This window comes from Acinonyx jubatus, chromosome C2 (genome assembly GCF_027475565.1).
Source record: "Acinonyx jubatus isolate Ajub_Pintada_27869175 chromosome C2, VMU_Ajub_asm_v1.0, whole genome shotgun sequence".
Classification (NCBI taxonomy): domain Eukaryota; kingdom Metazoa; phylum Chordata; class Mammalia; order Carnivora; family Felidae; genus Acinonyx; species Acinonyx jubatus.
Genome location: NC_069384.1, coordinates 103,056,066 through 103,077,400, shown reverse-complemented (window position 1 = coordinate 103,077,400; position 21,335 = coordinate 103,056,066). Strand labels below are relative to the sequence as shown.

Genomic DNA, 21,335 nt, shown 5'->3' with positions numbered 1-21,335 from the left:
TCTCTCTCCCCCTCTCTCTACTCCTCCCTTCCTTGGGCATGCATGCATGCATGCACACACTCTCACAAAATAAATAAATAAATGTTAAAAAATCAACCAACAAAAGAAATACACAGAAAATGTCCTAGAAATAAGTAGAAATAAGTATATTTCTAACCTGAAAGCCAATTTGAATGGTCTAGCAAGGGAGAAATAAGGTGAAAAATGCTATAACATTGAGATATAGCTATATATATATGCATAGAAGTTGGAAAGAGACTGTACGATTTCTGCCCCAAACATAAAAATATCTTCTTAGGGCTAGGTTTTACTTTAAAATTTAAGTTCTAAAAAAAAGAGATACAATAATTTTAAAAAGTCAAAATGGAGTAGGAGGTATTAGTAAAGAAACCAACTGCACAGTCAAGCTTCACAGAGGGGCACAAGTATTTCCACATGTAAAAACACAGAGATAATGTATAAGAAAGCTAAGCACCAACTAACAAAGATTTCACCTATAATAGTCAAACTGTTACAAAGTCAGTAACAGAACAAAGTTTGCAAGGATTTTAACACTTGGCAGTATCTGCTAACAACCTTGATATTAATGGGACAATCTGCAGCAAATGAAGAAAAATGTTGAGCAAGTTAAATTTATCTAATCTTTTGTCAATACCAGAATGGGGAAGACACTGTAGCAAGAGGTAAAAATAGAGAAAAAGAGATTAATTGTACCTATAAGTTAGCATTTCTTTAAATTCCCCTCAAAATATTATCATCTTTCTAAATATAATATGACAATTACAGTATTAATGAAGAATGAATGGGTATGGAAAAAAAGAAAGATAAAGTTAAACTTCTTTTAACTACTTCTTTAAAGCACTTCTACCTATAAGGCATATTGTATTTTTATTATCTGCTCAACTCCCATACTCACCAAACTAGTAAAACTGCTATAACCACGATGGAGATAGCAACATTACATATACATATATTCCTTGACCCAGAAATCTTACTTTTAGAATTCTATCACAAAGATAAATAAACAAAATTATGAAATAACACACACACACACATACACACACACACACACACACACACACACACACACATAGTACCACTAATGTCTTTAGAAACCAAAATTTTCTTACAAAAGAGCTATAAGTAAGAAATTAAGAGTAAAACTCTATAATCTTAAATTTGAATTTGAAACTTCAGTATACACTCATGATGTATTTTTATCTGTCAAAAACAATACACTTTGGGGCTCCTGGATGGTTCCCTTGGAAGAGCACGCAACAATTGATCCCAGGGTTTGAGCCCCATGCTGAATGTAGAGATTACTAAACAAACAGACAAACAAGCAAACAAATAAAACAAACACGTATTATCTAGAAGTAATTATCAAACCAGCAGCAAGGAGCACACCCAGCACACACCAGGATTATGGTCTCTAGATAACATTTCCCTCCCAAAAGGAGCAAGTCCTTCTTGTAAAAATTGTTGATTCCAAGTCTGGGACAGGAAATATATGAGAAGCCTATAATATCTTATCAGAAATACAAGCAAGTTATTGAAGTCATCTCAAAAGAACATAGGAGCCAATTGGTCAAAGATGGGACCATTTGAACATTAAATAGAATAATGACTGCAACAGATTGAAACGCAACAAAAATGTTAAAATCTGCAAGTTTATAACGATAACATCAACAAACAATAACAATAACAAGATACAACAACAACAATAATAACAATAACAAGATTCATTGGGAAATCAACTCATTATCTGAAGAATGGTAAATACAGAAAATACTTCAGAACTGTCTCAACTCAGGGTAACCAAATGGTTGAAAAGGCAAATGTCTTATGGGAGAACTTTACTAACAAATGCAGAAGGAATGATAGAATTACAAGACTATCATTTTGCAAATCCCAATGAAACATAGTTTTAGACCAGTATTATCAATGGCTACTAAAAATATTAAAGTAAAAGCCCAATGGGCTTTTCAGGCTTTTTCTTCATGATAGATGAATCAGACTCACAACACCTGGAGACACTGATTCATCCTAACATCACTAAAAGAGAGATAAATAGACCTGTGTCTCTTGATGTGATGCAATAGGAAGTCCACAGCATTACTTACAAAGTGTTCTTTATACTTATCAAGGTTCTCAATCTAATAACCAGTCTACAAGAAATACTGGGCCTAGATGAACATGTTAAATGGAATCATCCCATAGAGATGCAAACAGGTAAATGTGAAAGTTTTAGCAAAACAAACCACCTGGTTTCTTAAATAAACAGATAAGAACGAGGAGAAATTGCTTCACATTTAAACAGACTGAAGAGACAAATTAGCTAAATGCAATGTGGAACTTTGTTTCCTGATGTAAACAAACCAACCATCTAAATATATATTTAGAAAATAATTGGAGAAGTGGGACCTATTATCACAGAAAGATATATTTAGGAAACAACTGGAGAAATGTGAAATGCTACCATGGTTATGTTAAAATAAATTTTCATCTTTTAGACACTTTTTGAAAGTCTTAATAAAAAGAGTAATGCTAGACTAATGGTAAAAAAAAAAAAAGACACTGATATGTTTGCTTCACTCTTGAATAAGTGGGGGAAATGACTGCAAAATGAAGAGTAGTCTGATGGTAGGTGCTTTAAAGGAGCTGGGGTTGTTTTGGGAGGAAGAAATTATTGTGGTCTGAAATCAGCAATGACGGATAAGGAAGACTCTCACCTAATCTCCAAACCCAGTAATACATGGCAGAAAGAAGAAAAGCACTTCTACTTGAAAAGGCTGTGGAAGTAACACCAGTCTCAGGAATCAGCCAGTTTTTACTTGGAACAAAAATGTGAAGAGTGCTTTCAATGAAAAGGCTGGGTTGTGTCTGCAAAGCCACAGATGTGTGCTGCAGGTTGCATACTGCTCAACTCCAGGGCTCTAGAATAGGCCCCCTAGAACTAAGCAGACCATGACTGTAGGTGGTGACTCTGTGAGTCTCTCTAAGTCCAAGGCTTTTTTAGGTCTTTCACAAAGGGGAGACTACAACTACCTTACAGATCCCCATGCTCTAATTTTAAAGAGACCTAGATCAGCCCACTTGTCTCACATCAAGTACTTTTAGTTCCATTAGCCAGCAGAGCCACTCTGCTGAGTGAGAGCCACTCACTGCCTTTGCCTCCCTGCTTCTGGACCAGGAGTCAAGCACATCGGAGACGTCACACTCTCCATTTTTGTTCCATCTCTGGACCTAAGAGATGTTTCCCTTGTTTTTGAGTCCAGATGAGTCTTTTTAAAAATTACCTTTAAATACTATATTAAATAGACATATATTATTGATCTCTGTGGAACCATAGGTATGTCTCTTATGACACCATCATAAGCCTAGGCTTCCAGAGACCTTTTTAAAGGTCCAAAATACCAACCTCTCCTAGAAACATTTTAAAGCTAATGGAAGAAAATGAAAGTGTTTTTTTTTTTAATGTTTATTTATTTTGAGAGACAGAGAAAGACATGGCATGAGTGGGGGAGGGGCAGAGAGCGAGGGAGACACAAAATGCGAAGCAGGCTCCAAGCTCTGAGCTGTCAGCACAGAGCCTGATGCAGGGCTCAAACTCACGAGCTGTGAGATCATGACTTGAACTGAAGTCAGACGCTCAGCCAACTGAGGCACCCAGGCGCCTCCCCCACTTTTTTTTTTTTAAGTAGGCTTTACAACCAGTGTGGAGCCCAATGTAGGGCTTGAACTCGTGACCCTGAGATCAAAACTTAGACAGTTAACCAACTGAGCCACACAGGTACCCTGAAATGAATGTTTTTAAAGGAAGTTATATGTTAGTTTCTTTATAGCAATATGATACGTAGTGAAAAAAACTGGCTGTTAATACAAGTTTAGGAAAATTCAATATTTAATAATACAATTGTATAGGCCTCTGCCATTATTCAAATTACAAACAGATTTCTTAAAATTCATGTTTGCCTAAAGCTTCACATGGGGGAACTCCTTTTTTGTGAATCTGGAACACTAGAACTTAAACAGGAATAAAACATCCCAGCTATAATAACAAAACTAAAGACATTCTAGTAATTATGGATATAATTTCAAAACTATGGTGAATCCCACATCATAATGTCCTGTGCTGAATTTTAAAATGCACCCATTTACTCTGTTCAATTCAGGGAAGCTCCAGGATTAACTTCTTAATACTTGTGTCACCCAATACTTCTACCTGACCACAATATTTAGACTCCTCCGATTGACATAAATCCAAAAATCCTGTTTCCACATTTGTAAAATACTCATTTAATCCTATGCATAGATATAATCATAGTAATAGTTACCATTTATTATTGTTTTACATACATCAACTCATTTAATCCTCAAAATCACTCTATTGTTAACTCTTACCTTTACAAAAGATAAGGTGACTAAAAATCAAATAATCTTGAATTATAGCAACTATTAGGAGCCAAAGCTGTGCCCCATGCTAAACTGAGTGTCAGCAGAGAGAGAAAAGTAAAGTTGAAACTTGAGAAATGCTTCATCTCCACCTGTACCTTCTCCCTTCTAGGTACTTCCTCCTAACGGAGACATCAACTATCTCTTTCAGAAAGAATCATCCATTAAGATTCAGCCTGAAGGCAAGGGGAAGAGGAAGAAAACTCCTCACTCTAGGTTATTGTACACAGAAAAGTTGAGGTCCAAGGAGACAGGTAAGGCAATGAAGCATTGCCGGTAGCAACTGCCTGGTCAAGGTCTACATGTAACAATTAGGATTCAACATAATCTCTGATTTCTGAATTAATGAAACACAAATCAACCAACAGTCCACTAAGCTGCTAAGGAAATTGTAAAACGCTAAACCAGGCAAACAAAAAATGTGATTGTTCAGTCCCTGTGACAATCTGTGACCCCATCTTACAATAAAACTAAAGGGTGAATAAAATGTATAGTCCTCAGAAAGGGAATTCTCCCAAGCAGGAGATCTTCCCAGAATAGCATACCAGAGTTGCTAAATTAACCAAGCAACTAACTCTACTGCAAAGAAAAAGAGTTCTCAGTATATTCCTGGCCAGCTGGATTTTAGCTATGGACCTGGTAATCATGGTGTGTTGTTTTCTCTCTCCTCTTTTCCAAACTGTTTTCATTGCAGCTGTTCTGTTTTCCCTTCATTAGTGTAAGTTAGGAATATGGGGAGAGGGAGGAGAATAATTAAAACTCACATTTATTTATAGTTTTCTAGACCAGAGATTTAGAACTGAACGGAGTAAGTAGATGAGTCTAAATTATCTTCTTTTAGGGAGGGATGGGTTTTTTTCAATTGCATACAGAATAGCTGCATTAGTTAGTAGTGCATTTCTGAATTATATGTATATGAATAAGTGTAAGTATATCTGGTAGGTAGCTGGTAAGGTGGTGGTCAGTGATCTCTACCTATTGTTATTCACATCAGTGTAGAAGTCTCTCTACTTGTGTATGGATAGGATCTAGGAGCTTGCTTCTAGTGAACAGAATATGGTAAAAGTGATGAGATGCTACTTCTGAGTTCAGGTTATAAAAAACTGTGACTTATGGGGTGCCTAGATGGCTTAGTCAGTTGGGCATCCAACTCTTGGTTTCGGCTCAGGTCATGATCTCACAGTTTCGTGGGTTCAAGCCCTGCATTGGGCTCTGTGCTGGCTCAGAGCCTGCTTGGGATTCTCTCTTTCCCTTTCTCTGCCCCTCCCCCACTCAGATTGTCTCTGTTTCTCTCAAATAAATAAAAACTTAAAAAACAAAACTGTGACTTACATCTTGCTCACACTTGCTCTGGCCCTTCTCACTTGCTTGTTCTGATAAAGCAAATGGCCAAGTTGTAAGCTGCCCTTTGGAGACGCTACATACAAGGAACTGTAGGTGGCCTCCAGTCAACAGTCTAGAAGAAACTGAGTCTCTCAGTTCAACAGATCATGATAAACAGAATCCTGCCAATAACCATGTCAATGAGCTTAGAAGCAAATCCCCCCCCCCCCCAGTTGAGCCTTCAGATGTGACTAAAGCCCTGGCCAACACTTTGATTGTAGCCTAGTGAGAGACTCTAAGCCAGAAAACCTAGCAAAGCCATGCCTGGATTCCTGACCCACAGAAACCGAGAAATAACAAATGTTGTTTTAAGCCACTATGTTTTAGAGTGATTTATTATGCAACAATACATAACTAGTACAGTAGGGTTGCTAAACAGCCGAAGGATAAGCCATAGCAGATAAATGTTGGTTTTTGTCTTCCCAGAATCAAATGCTCTTTTCTGGTAAATATGCCTTGGTTTCCCTCTGGGGAACCATTCTCTCCATTATTCTCAGTAACCAAGAGGTTTAGATGGGGTTGATTCATCCTCCCCTCCATCTCCCAACTAAATACTCTAAACCTAGACTTGACACATGAGACCCAAGGCTGAGATTTCTGTTGAAATTACTGGAAGGAGAAAAAGCACTCTTCTTGATGGATCTTAAGTTTATAGAAATATCAAGGCCACCAAAGAGGGAGAGGTTTTGTAAAAAAAAAAAAAAAAAAAAAAAAAGCCAATACAGAGAAAAAGAAAGTCAAGGAAGAAAAAAATGATGAAATCTTGTTATTTAAGCCTTTGAATTCAGTAATTCCTCAAGTCAGTCCATTTCTTGACTTCACATAAAGAAATAAGCTTCTTTCTTCATTGCTTACCTTAAATCAATTTGAGATGAATTTATGGGGGAAAAAAGAGATTTTCAACTAGGAGGTTCCATGAAAAGGGGGACCAAATTTGTTCTCATCACAATTATATTTCCCATTGCCTAGTCCAATGCCTGGCAAGTAGGGATCACTCAATAAATATCTAGTGAATGAGTGTATGAAAGTATTTTAAGAAAAACCACTGAATAGGCCCAATTTAGCAAAAATGTAATACAAATGTTTTATAATCACTGAGAAAGTAAAAACAATAAAAACAGTGTTCTAGTTCTAAAATTTTGAAAGATTATTTACAAACATTATTGTAAGTACAAAAACAATTTGGATTAGATAAGTCATTTAAACACCTCCACTGCTCATTTTATCTCATGTAAAAATCCTCTAACCTCTAGGATGACTCCTTTTTATTATGTAAGAAGAACTCCTCTTTCTAGATATATTCTCATCTTGGGGCATTTTTGAAATTAAGGCTAGAATTTATTTTAGCAATACTATTAGCTAATAGCCCCCCATGCACTATATGGATAAAATAATTATGTCCCCAAATCAATTGATTAGAACTCACAAGGCATCTTTTGTCATATACACAACACTATAAATAATGCTTTAGTTCCCAGGTTAATTAACAGAAATACCTACTTATATATAACATCACCTAGATCCAATAACTAATTTACAGGAAATACAGAAGATAGAGGAGTATGTCAAACCACACCATAGGGACACAATCAATAAAGTCCAGACTGTGGTAAACTCTGCTGGACAAACAATTTGGTTCCTTCAGCAAATAAACTGCAGGGGTAAAACCAGAGATGGAAGGGGAACCTATATATTAGGAAACTTAAAAGACACGTCAACCAATTGCAACATGTAAACCATTTTGGATCCTGATTTCAAAACAAACTTTTAAAAATGTGACACGTGGGAAACAGCTGAAAATTTGAACACTTCTTGCATATTTGATAATATTAAGGAATTATTATTTTTAAGGTATAATAATGGTATTGTGGTTATGTTAAAAGAGTCCTTCTCTTAGCTGTATATTGAAAATTTCACAGATAAAATATGATATCTGAATTGGCTTCAAAATAATTGGGGAAGGAGGAAAGTAGATATGGACAATGCCTGGGGCAAGCTTGGTCATGGGTTGGTTGTTAGGGCTGGGTGATGAGTACACAGTGATTCATCACACTATTCTGTTTGCTTCTGCATATGTATTAAATTCTCCATAAAAGGGGAACCTGGGTGGCTCAATTGGTTAAGCATCCGATTTCACCTCAGGTCATGATCTCCTGATTTGTGAATAAAAGCCCCATGTCAGGCTCTGTACTGACAACTCAGAGCCTGGAGCCTGTTTCAGATTCTGTGTTTTCCTCTCTCTCTCTGCCCTTCCCGCTCACTCTCTGTCTCTCTCTCTCTCTCTCAAATACAAACATTAAAAAAAAAAATACTCCATAATAAAATGTTTAAAATTTAAAAACTAAGTAAACAGAACAAAGAAAAACTATAACATACCTAATTATTACAAATCTAGTGACCATATTATCCAAATAAAAAAATCTGGATACTTAGGCTAAAGAATATTTGAGTAGACCTAGAAATTACAAGATACATGCTTCCAAATAATTATAGTAGTCTGAATTCTGAATATGAAGACAGAGGCAATTGATACAATAGGAGGAAGAAGAGTTAGAAGGTACAGTTCTCCTTTCTCTGGCAGAGGGTTTGCCATTGGTACACTGTCTCTGGCCTCTTCCTCGTATCTTTTGTCAACTAACTTTTAAAATATTTGTTGACCAGGCACCTGGGTGGCGCAGTTGGTTGAACATCTGACTCTTGCTTTTGACTCAGGTCATGATCCCGGAGTCGTGAGGTCGAGCCCCCTGTCGGGCTCTGCACTGAGCATGGAGCCTGCTTAAGATTCTCTCATTCTGGGGCTCCTGGGTGGCTCTGTCAGTTAAGCATCTGACTTTGGCTCAGGTCACGATCTTGCAGTTCATGGGTTCAAGCCCTGCGTGGGGCTTTGTGCTGACAGCTCAGAGCATGGGGCCTGCTTCAGATTCTGTGTCTCCCTCTCTCTCTGTCCCTCGCCCACTCTCACTCTGTCTCTCTCTCAAAAATAAATAAACATTAAAAAAAAAAAGATTCTCTCATTCTCCCTCTGCCCCTCTTGCCCACTTACACTCTCTCTCTCTAAAATAAATAAATTAAAAATTTTTAAATTTATTTGTTGAGCATTTATTATATGCAAGACACTGGGCTTGAGTGAAATAACAGTATTGTACACTTAAGAAGCTTATAGTGCATAGATAACCCCCCTACTGGAGTTCTCTGACCTGAACAACATTTCCCTCAACTTTCTACTGCTACATCCCAGCCTTCCTGTCCTTTAAAAAATTTTTTTGTTTAATCTTTATTTATTTTTGAAAGAGAGTTTGAGTGGGGGAGGGGCAGAGAGAGAAGACACAGGCTCCAGGCTCCAGACTCCAGGCTCTGAGCCATCAGCATAGAGCCAGACATGGTGATCAAACCTACAAACTGTGAGACCATGACCTAAGCTGAAGTTGGACACTCATCTGACTGAGCCACCTAGGTGCCCCCCAACCTTCCCATCTTATTTCACTCCAAAAGTACCTGTTTTTCACTTCCTACCTCCCAATAAGAATTTCCCACTGTTTTCCTATTTTGGCTACCCTTAGGTAATTCTTAAAAGGAAAAAAAATTTTTGTAAACAGGTTAAAGAAGCTTATACAATTATAAATTAATAAAATAATGTAACCCTGACAGTGACTAGCAGGCTAGGCCTGCCATGGGGTCAGGTCCAGGAGTTAAATCTAACTTGTTGCAGCTTCTTCCCTCCTTCCAGAACTGAATCCACATAGTCCCTAAATGCTTCAAGTTTCACCATCCCTGCCTCAACCCCATAACCACAGTAGCTGTGGGTACTCAGGTTCTGTATCAGTGAAAGGTTCTTATATTATGTCATGAAAAAGTCACCAATGGCATTGGTGAAATATATTTAATATGACTGAATTTTTATAAACTTGGTTTAAATACAATTAGTGAAGATAACTCCATATTCTGTATAGTGAGCTAATGTGAAAAGAGGCAGGTTTAATCAACCATGGAACATAATCATACCTGCATGGCCCTTCGTTTAGTTAATGTTACTTGAAAATTTTTCCACTCCCAACGCTGCTCCACCACATGTGCAAAAACAACATGCCCATTTCCACAGGCTCCAGCGATCTGAGTGCCATCAATTGACCACGCGATGTTAAATATACTGCCGGTGTTGGGCTTTTCCAAAGCATATGACCACTGGGGAAGAAAGAATGAGAGTAAAATCAATTCACTGGGAAAAAAAAATTTAAAGGAGTTTTAAATTGAGCATACATTTTAAGATAATTTTTTAAAAGAATGTGGTTTATCCTAGAATTGAGAAATTTTTTTCTTGATAGATACAGATGTAATTTTTAAAGTACACTGTAGAATAATATGATAAAAGTGTATAAAATCTCTCAAGAACTGCAAAACACTCACACTGTTTCCATTCACATCACTACTTTTAAGTAATAATGCTGAATTGGTAAATAAAAAGTCTGTAGAAAAAAAAAAAAAGACACCTTACTGTTCTTAAGGACCTCTATAGTCCTTACACTGAAAGGCTGATTATAATAGATCAATAATTTTATGTCACTAAAAATTGAAACTGAAGACACAATATAACTAAGACATCTCTGACACACATTTTAAATCATGAAAGAATAGGTTAATGGACCTTTTTTTTCTTGTTTTTTCTTTCATGATGTAGTAATATAACCTCTTCTAGAATCTACTTATCTCTCTGAGAAAGTTATCTAAAGGTATCAAGAAGCATCATCTAAGACAAAGGAGACTTATGTGTGTGTGTGTGTATATGTGTGTGTGTGTGAATAAGACAGTCAGAAAAAGCCTTATAAAAGATGGCATAACATGCATTTTCTTTCATTTTTCAGATGCAAAATATGTATTTGCTAGAAGGATGATTTATTTATTTGACTAAATTTGCATACATTCCCTTTCCATTCTTCCAACCTTACAGCTTAAAGTCAAATTGAGTCTTGATTTTTTTGTTGTTGATATTTTGGTTGTTCTTGAGTGCATATTTATTTTGCTGTACATTATTGTTGCTTCAAATATACTCATTGTTAGCTACTGGTTCAATGACAAAAAATGTGGAGAAAATGGAAAAAATATAGAAAAATATTCATTAATTCATAGTACTATCAAAAAAGATTTTAAATTCTCAATAAAGTTCATACATACAATAAAAATGCTGAATGACTCTTACTACTCACTGACACTTTTTTCAACTGTCCTTCAAACCTCTACCTATTGCTTAAGTAAAAGGCCCTATAAGAAAGTTATCGAGGAGGAGATAATGAACAAACTTTCCCTTCAGCAGCAGCATAAAAATGTTAAAAACCTCCTTTTCTGAAATTAAGAAGAGTAAGTTCAACAAAGGAAAATATACAATAGTTGAAGTCATCTTTTTAAAAATAAGTGAAGACAATATCAACAATACAAACAATCTACTTCTGGCAATAAAAAAAATTCATTTATGTTTGACAAACAGAATTATGACATACTGCATGACTACTATTTTACATAAAAATTATGTGGTTGGTATAGACAAATGAAACTCAATTTATTAATATGTAATAATAGATTGGACTAGGCTTATGGCACATCTATCATTCTAAATTTATTCTCATGGTGTAGATGCAAGAGAGATCTTATTTTATTTTTTTAAATGTGTATTTATTTATTTTTGACAGAGAGAGAGAGACAGCACAAGTGGGACAGGGTCAGAGGGAGAGAGAGAGAGAGACAATCCCACGCAAGCTGCTCACTGTGAGCGCAGAGCTTGGAGTGAGGCTTAAACTCACAAACCATGAGATCATGACCTGAGCTGAAATCAAGAGTTGGATGCTTAACTGACTGAGCCAACCAGATGCCCCAGAGATCTTATTTTAAATTGTATTTTAAAACCATAGATTCATATTTTAAAACTATTTACTTTAAAGTATGATTTTAAACTACCAAAAGAACCAAATCAGCCAGAAAGAAACATCTTACTAAAATTAAACATAACAAAATGTATCTAAGAACTCCTAGAGGCTTGATCCTAGCTAAGAGGAGAAAAGGGAAAGGGATGTTTAGATAATACTTTCATCACACTATATTCCTCTGATGTCTTTCATACTCCAGGTACAACAAATATAAAATCTGCACAACAGGGACGTCCACTCTCACCACTGTTGTTTAACATATTGTTGGAAGTCCTGGCCACAACAATCAGACAACAAAATGAAATAAAAGGCATCCAAATTGGCAAAGAAGAAGTCAAACTTTCACTTTTTGCAAATGACATGATACTCTACATGGAAAACTTGAAAGACTCCAACAAAAAACTGCTAGAACTGATACCTGAATTCAGCAAAATTGCAGGATATAAAATTAATGTACAGCAATCAGTTGCATTTCCCTATACCAATAACGAAGCAACAGAAAAATTGATAATTGCACCAAGAACCATAAATAATTTATAATTATTATTATTTATTCTATTTATAAATAATAATTATTATATTATTATTAAATTATAAACCATTTATAATTGCACCAAGAACCACAAAATACCTAGGAATAAAACTAACTAAAGAGATAAAACATCTATATGCTGAAAACTATAGAAAGCTTATCAAAGAAACTGAAGAAGACACAAAGAAATGGAAAAACATTCCATGCTCATGGATTGGAAGAATAAATATTGTTAAAACGTTAATACTAACAAAGGAATCTACACATTCAATGAAACCTCTATCAAAATAGCACCAGCATTCTTCACAGAGCTAGAACAAACATATAATCATAAAATTTGTATGGAACCACAAAAGACCCAGAATAGCCAAAGAAATGTTGAAAAAGAAAACCAAAGCTGGAGGCATCACAATCCCAGACTTTAGCCTATACTACAAAGCTGTAATCATCAAGACACTGTGATATTGGCACAAAAACAGACAAATTGACCAGTGGAATAGAATAGAGAACCCAGAAATGGACCCACAAATATATGGCCAACTAATCTTTGACAAAGCAGGAAAGAGTATCCAATGGAAAAAAGACAGTCTCTTCAGCAAATGGTGCTGGGAGAACTGGACAGCAACATGCAGAAGAATGAAACTGGACCACTTTCTTACATCATACACAAAAAAAATTCAAAATGGATGAAGGACCTAAATGTGAGATAGGAAACCATCAAAATTCTAGAGGTGAAAACAGGCAAAAATCTCTTTGACCTCAGCTACAGCAACTTCTTACTTGACATATCTCTGAAGGCAAGGGAAATAAAAGCAAAAATGAATTATTGGGACCTCATCAAGATAAAAAGCTTCTGCACAGCAAAGGAAATAATCAACAAAACTAAAAGGCAACCAATGGAATGGGAGAATATATTTGCAAATGACATATCTGATGAAGGGTTAGTATCTAAAATCTATAAAGAACTTACCAAACTCAACACCCAAAAAATAATCCAGTGAAGAAATGGGCAGAAGACATGAATAGACACTTTTCCAAAGAACACTTCCAGATGGTTAACAGACACATCAAAAGATGCTCAACTTTGCTCATCATCAGGGAAATGTATGAATCAAAACCATACTGAGACCGGTCAGAGTGGCTAAAATTAACAACTCAGGAAACAACAGATGTTTGGCAAGGATGTGAAGAAAGGGGAACCGTCTTGCATTGGTGTTACGAATGCAAACTGGTACAGCCACTCTGGAAAACAGTATGGAGGTTCCTCAAAAAATTAAAAATGGAATTACCCTATGACCCAGTAATAGCACTACTAGGAATTTATCCAAAGGATACAGGAATGCTGATTCGCAGGGGCACATGTATCCCAATGTTTATAGCGGTGCTACCAACAATAGCCAAATTATGGAAAGAGCCCAAATGTCCATCAACTGATGAATGGATAATATAATACAATATACAACATATGTATTATTATATTGTATTATATAATATATATAATATATACATATATGTACATATATGTATTAATACAATATGCATATATTATATGTACAATACATATTATATTGTATTATACTGTATTATATATTATATTATAGTATAATACAATACATATATTGTATTATATAATGTATATATAATATATACATATATATGTATACATATATGTATTATTAATACAATATATATACATACATATGTACATATATTAATACAACATACATATATGATATATACATAATATGTATATGTAATATATATGTATTATATAGTATGTAATAATATGTATATATAATATACACATATATGTATATATTATATATGTATTATGTATTATACATATACATGTATACATATACATACATGTATGTATACAATATATGTATATTGTATTACATGTGTAATACATATTGTACATATAATGTACATATACATATAATGTACATATAATGTGCACATACACAAATGTACATATAATATTAATACAATATACATATATAATATATACATACATGTATGTATAACATATGTATTATTAATACAATATACATATATTGTATTATATGTATAATACATATTGTATTGTATTATAGTGTGTTATATTGTATGTATAATATATTACATATATTGTATCACATAATATATACATATATATGTACATATATGTATTATTAATACAACATACATACATATACACACACACACACACAAAATGGAATACTACTTGGTGATAAAAAGAATGAAATCTTGCCATTTGCAACAATGTGGATGTAACTGGAGGGTATTATGCTAAGTAAAATAAGTCAGTCAGAGAAAGACATCATACGTTTTCACTCATATGTAGAATTTGAGAAACTTAACAGAAGGCCATCAGGGAAGGGAAGGAAAAATAAGTTACAAACAGAGAGAGGCAAACCATAAGAGACTCTTAAATACAGAGAACAGATTGAGGGTTGATGGGGGTGGGAGGTTTGGGAGGTGGGGAAAATGAGTGATAGACATTGAGGAGGGCACTTGTTGGGATGAGCACTGGGTGTTGTATGTAACTAATGAATCACAGGAATCTACTCCTGAAGCCAAGACCACATTATATATTAGCTAACTTGACAAGAAAGTATTAAAAAAAACCCAAAACCCTATGACCAAATGTTTATAGTGACATTATTTATAACAGCCAAAAACCTGAAAGATGCAAATGCCCATAAAACGATGAATGGAAAAACAAAATGTTATATTCATATAATGTTTGGCAGTATTATTTGGCAATAAAGAGGAATGAAATAGGGCGCCTAGCTGGCTGAGTGACTCTTGATCTCGGGATTGTGAGTTCAAGCCCCAAATTGGCATAGAGCGTACTTCAAAAAAAGAAAATAAAAGAAAAGAGAAGAGAAGAGAAGAGAAGAGAAGAGAAGAGAAGAGAAGAGAAGAGAAGAGAAGAGAGAAGAAAAGAAAAGAAAAGAAAAGAAAAGAAAAGAAAAGAAAAGAAAAGAAAAGAAAAGAAAGAAAAATGAAAAGAGGCACCTGGGTGGCTCAGCTGGTTAAGTGTCCAATTCTTGAGTTTGGCTCAGGTCATGATCTCTCAGTCCTGGAATTGAGCCCGGCACTGGGTGTGGAGCCTGCTTCAGATTCTCTCCCCCTTTCCCTCTGCCCCTCCCCTGCTCAGGCACATGCACGTGATCTCCCTCTCAAAAAAGGAATGAAGCAATAAAACATGCTGCAACATGGATGAACCTTGAAAACATTATGCTAAGTGAAAGAAGCCAGTCACAAAAGGCCACATACTATATTATTCCATTTAGATGAAATAGCCACAAGAGAAAATAAAAGAAGATTAGTGGTTGCCATGAGACATGGGGAGGGGAATAGGAGTGACTGCTAATGGGCATGGGTTTCTTTTTGTGGTGATGAAAATGTTCTGAAATTCTGAAATTAGATTAGTCAGTTGCACAGCTCTGCACTAAAAATGACTGAATTCTACACTTTAAAAGGGTGAACTTTACAATATGTGAAATATATCTCAATAAAATTGTCATTTAAAAAGAAGAAAATAGGTTTACGAACAAAAAAATGTAAAAAAGAAATTTTAAAACTCTTTGTAGTGTTGGTATGGCTATTCTGAGCATTTTCACTAGTGTTTTTAAATAACTAGGATTTTTGGCTAGGTGAAAGCAGATACTGAAGTAAGACTGGTGAGGGTAAATAAAATCCTATAGTTTCTGGATTTGAACTGGAAGTATCAGTTTGAGTTTGTGAAAAAAAATTCCTAGCTCTGTCCACTAAAAAGGGCTAGAAAAGCAATGATCAACTTAGTAACAGTGAGCACCCCTAACACTTTAGGGTTTTCTCTCAATATCATTTTCCATGTTTCCACAAAATAAACCTGGGCACACTAAAGAAAAAGCTGATAGGAGATGTGTGTCAGAAAAAATAAAGTATGAATTTGGAACATTTTGTCATACTTAGAAAACAAGGGAAGTGATAAAAGCCTACAAGATTCTGACAAAAAAAAAAAAAAAAGGCTGGCTAAAATTGGGCTAATTTGAGCATTATATTTATTGGAATACACCAATTATGTTAAAATTAGTGAGTTTATGACCTTAACAATAACATTTATTGGTTGTATTTGGAGACTACAAGGCTACTGGTGTAATGAATCCCCATTTACCCATTACCCAGTTTCCAGCAGTTACCAACTAATGGCTCATTCTTAGCTCATCTGTACCACCACCTACTTCTCCAGGGCCTAGATTATTTTGAGCAAGTCCCTGACAGCATATCATTTCATCACTAAATATTTTAGTATATTTAGTGATGAACACAAAGACTTTTTTTAACTTAACCTCAACAACATTAAACAATAATTAACAATAATTATCCAGTCACTGTTCAAATTTGTATTTTTGGAAACTAATAGTTAAAGAGAAATAATCAGGAATTTATTCTGCCTTTGTTATATGAACTATACCCCAGGGTAACCAACAGTCAAGGAGATGTTTCTTTTGTAGAACTACTGCAGTTAGATGAAGACATAAGAATTAGAATATTACCATTTTATGAGGTACCTGGGTGGCTCAGTCAGTTAAGGGTCCAACTTTGGCTCAGGTCATGATCTCACAGTTAGTGAGTTCAAGCCCTGGGTCGGGTTCTGTGTTGACAGCCCAGAGCCTGGAGCCTGCTTTGGATTCTGTCTCCCTCTCTCTCTGCGCCCCGCCCCCCCCCCCCCAACTCCTTCTCTCTGTCTCTCTGTCTCTCTCAAAAATAAATAAACATCAAAAAAAAGAATATTACCAATTTGCAGTTGTAAGTGAATTAGTAGATCTAGACAATGATCATCATTTGCTAATAACATAAGAGAGACAATCAGACATTAAATGCTTCCTGCTGGAAGTATACAATATCACCTATGAAGTTCTTACTTTTTTTTTCTTAGTTTTTTAACTTATTTTTTTCTTGCCAAAAAAATCAAACCTGATTCTGATCAGGACTCTAGATCTAACTACCAATTTACAGGAAATAAAGGAAACAGAGCAACATGTTAGATGACACCATGAGACTGCAGATGGCAAAATCTAGACTGTGGGAAAATATAGGATATGACCAGTTTCTTCAACTACAGAAAATTACAAGGGGAAAAAATGTGGAAGGGGAACTTACAGATCAGCCAATCACAATGATTGTATCTTATTTGCATCTTAATTTCAACAAACTGAAAAAAAAATTGGAAAAATTTGAACAGTGACTGGATATTTGCTAATATTAAGGAATTATTGTTAATTGTTTTTAGGTTTAATAATGGTATTGAGTTTAGGTTAAAAGTCTTTGTGTTCTTAGTGATATATACTGAAATGTTTAGTGATGAAATGATATGCTCTTAGGGATTTACTCAAAATAATCCTGGCCATGGAGAAATAGGTGGTAGTACAGATAAGAATTAGTCATTAGTTGATAACTGCTAGAAACTGGGTGATGGAGGTTCATTATATAGTCATTCTCAAAAAGTGATCACTGGGCCAGAAGCTTAAGCACCATCTGGGAACTTATTGAAAATGCAAATTTTTTGGCCCTACCTTATATCTACTGTATTAGAGAGACTGGAGTGGGGCCCAGCAATCTATTTTAACAATAACTCTAGGTAATTCTAATGCACACTAAAGTTTGAAAACCAGTGCTTTATGTTATTTTCCTACTGTATTATCTGAAAGTCTAATAATAAAAGTGAATGAGGAAATAATAATTCACTAATAATAAAAATGAAATGAGGAAAAAATGAAGTTGATGAATGTGTAACAGGGAAAAACTTAGCATGTCTGACTCCATATTGCTTCTCCTTCTCTTGCTACTGTGACCTATAGCTTAGAACATTCTGCTTAGCCCCGCACTTAGGCGTTTTACAGCTAAGGTTTGCAGAAACTACTTTTTACCCAAAATCTACCACACCCAAGTAGATAAGGAAGTACATAACAGAAATGACTTGTGGTGTTTAAGATTTACAGAAACACGATGACCGGATTCCTGTACGCAAAGATCAACTGACTAAGAACAAAGAAGTTACGTGACCTTTCTCAGATGTCTACTGGTGTCAGTCACCTTTTAACTTCACCCCCCTTTCAACTTCTCCTCTTCCTAACATAAAAGCAACTCAAATCTTATGCTCTGGGGAGATGGCTCTTTGGGACAATAGTCCACCATCTCCTTGATTTTCTGACGTTCCAAACAGAGTCATTCTCCTTGCCCCAATATCTAGCCTCTCAATTTACTGGCCTGTTGTGTGGTGAGCAGAACAAGCTTAGACTTGGTAACAAATGTAAGAAACCAAGTTTACAATGTAACTACGAGAAGCTGGATTAGTAGCTAAGGCACAGGTCATGTAATTTTTCTCAAGAGTTGGCACATGAATTGGCAGAGAATGAACAGTGAGCCAGTTGCTAATGATAGTCTTAAACCAAATCACAGATTTTGCTTTTCTTATAGAACAGTGACTGTATGTTAAAATCATATAGAGAATATTAAAAAATAGACCCAGATTCCATCCCAAGAATTTCTGGATTTAATTAGTTGGAGTCCTGGGTTTTGGTATCTTTTATAAAAACATCCCAGATGATTCTAATGTGCAAACAGAATTAAGAACCAGTGTTGTAACTTTTCAGTGTTTAAGAATCTCTGGAAGAGGGGTGCTTGGGTGGCTCAGTCCGTTGAGCAGACGACTCTTGATTTCAGCTCAGGTCATGATCTCAAGGTCGTGAGATCGACCCCCATGTCAAGCTCTGGGCTGAGCGTGGAGCCTGATTGAGATTCTCTCTCTCTCCCTCTCTCTCTGCCCTTCCCCCACATGCTTGTACTCTCTGTCTCTCAAAAAAGAAAGAAAGAAAGAAAGAAAGAAAGAAAGAAAGAAAGAAAGAAAGAAAGAAAGAAAGAAAGAAAGAGAAAGAAAGGGAAAGAAAGAAAGAAAGAAAAGAGAAAAAGAAAAGGAAAGAAAAGAAAAAAGAAAAGGAAAGAAAAGTAAAAGAAAAAGAATGTCCAGAAGAGCTCAGTAAATTTCCTGGCCCTCATATCCCAGAGGGTCAGGTTCAAGAGGATGGGGTGGGGTGGGGCCCATTAATTTCATCTAACAAGCAGGCAATATAGATGCTGCCGGCCTGAGTATATCCTAATGTAAGGAATAGTTTGGTTAAAGAGAGAGATAAGTGTTAAGTGAGAGGGATATTTAAAAATTCATCTTCAGGGTTCTTATTAGTATCACTAAATTACACCTAAGGAGGTTCCCTCATTTCTTTCTAGAGGTTGAAACACAAATGTGAATCTAATATTCCATGGCGTATTTGGGGAAAAGAAGAGACTTAGTGTTAAAAGTCTCTTCAGGGGCGCCTGGTGGCTCAGTCGGTTGAGCGTCCGACTTTCAGCTCAGGTCATGATCTCACAGTCGTGAGTTCGAGCCCCGCATCGGGCTCTATGCTGACAGCTCAGAACCTGGAGCCTGCTTCAGATTCTGTGTTTCCTTCTCTCTCTGCCCCTCCCCCGCTCATGCACTGTCTCTCTTGCTCTCTCTCTCTCTGTCAAAAATAAACATTAAAAAAAATTTTTTTAAGTCTCTTTAAAGCACAAATGATAAATAGATCTTTTTGACTTATCAATAATTGTTAAATTATTATTTATGGACAAATTATTATGTATGTACATGTGGACATATATATTATATATGGACAAAATAACCTTATTGTCCAACCCTCCCTCCCAAATTTCTTAACTATTAAAGACCCAAGTTCTGATGATTTGCTTGTATTTTTTTTTGTTACTAGAGTCATCAAAAAAAAAAATCACTTCTTAATTTTATTATTTTTATTTTTTTAGTTTTATTTTTTTAAATAAATCACTTCTTAATTTTAATAAAGGCAAAAATTTTTCAAACACTTTTTTTTTTAGTTTTTTATTTATTTTGAGAGAGAGCAAGAGCTCAAGTGGGGCTGGGGACAGAAAGACATAGAGAGAATCCCAAGCAGGTTCCACACAATCAGCACAGAGCCTGAGATGGGGCTCAGACTCATGAATTAGGAGATCATGACCTGAGCCAAAACCAAGATCCAGATGCTTAACTGAGCCATCCTAGTGGCCCTGAAAACATAAAAATTTAATGTAACTTAAGTATCATGATATATATATTCTTTGAAGTTTGTTTTTAGGGATAAGTTGCATGTTGCAGATTTTATTTTACTTATTTATTAATATTTATTTAATAATTTATTGTCAAGTTAGCTAACATACAGTGAGTGTATACAGTGTAGTCTTCACTTTGGGAGTAGATTCTCATGATTCATCACTTACATACAACACCCAGTGCTCATCCCAACAAGTGCCCTCCTCAGTGCCCGTCACCCATTTTCCCTGCCCCCCAACTCCCCACCCCCATCAACTCTCAGTTTGTTCTCTGTATTTAAGAGTCTCTTATGGTTTGCCTCCCTCTGTGTTTAACTTATTTTTCCTTCCCTTCCCCTATGGTCTCCTGTTAAGTTTCTCAAATTCCACATGAGTGAAAACATATGATATCTATCTTTCTCTGACTTATTTCACTTAGCACAATACCCTCCAATTCCATCCATGTTGTTGCAAATGGCAAGATTTCATTCTTTTTCATCACCAAGTAGTATTCCATTGTATGTATATGTATATACATATACCACATATCTTCTTTATCCATTTATCAGTTGATGGACATTGGGCTCTTTCCATAATTTGGTTATTGTTGATAGTGCTGCTATAAACATTGGGGTACACATGCCCCTACAAAGCAGCACTCCTGTATCCTCTGGATAAATTCCTAGTAGTGATATTGCTGGGTTGTAGGATAATTTTATTTTTAAATTATTTGGGGGTGCCTGGGTTGCTCGGTTAAGAGTCCAACTTCAGCTCAGGTGATGATCTCGCAGTTCATGAGTTCGAGCCCCGCATTGGCTCTGGGCTGACAGCTAGGAGCCTGGAACCTGCTTTGGATTCTATGTCTCCCTCTCTCTCTACTCCTTGCCCACTCACACTCTGTCTCTCTCTCTCTCTCA

General features: G+C 35.7%; 1 protein-coding gene across 5 annotated transcripts in view; it reads right to left on the bottom strand.

The window, feature by feature from the left end:
• The window catches only part of IFT80 (intraflagellar transport 80), a 134,424-nt gene that overhangs the window by 44,885 nt on the left and 68,204 nt on the right, over positions 1-21,335 (bottom strand). For all 5 annotated transcript variants that reach the window (XM_053221254.1, XM_053221255.1, XM_053221257.1 and 2 more), the window contains one exon: positions 9,841-10,020. In XM_053221254.1, the coding sequence (XP_053077229.1) occupies positions 9,841-10,020 (180 nt within the window). The remainder of the gene's footprint in view (positions 1-9,840; positions 10,021-21,335) is intronic.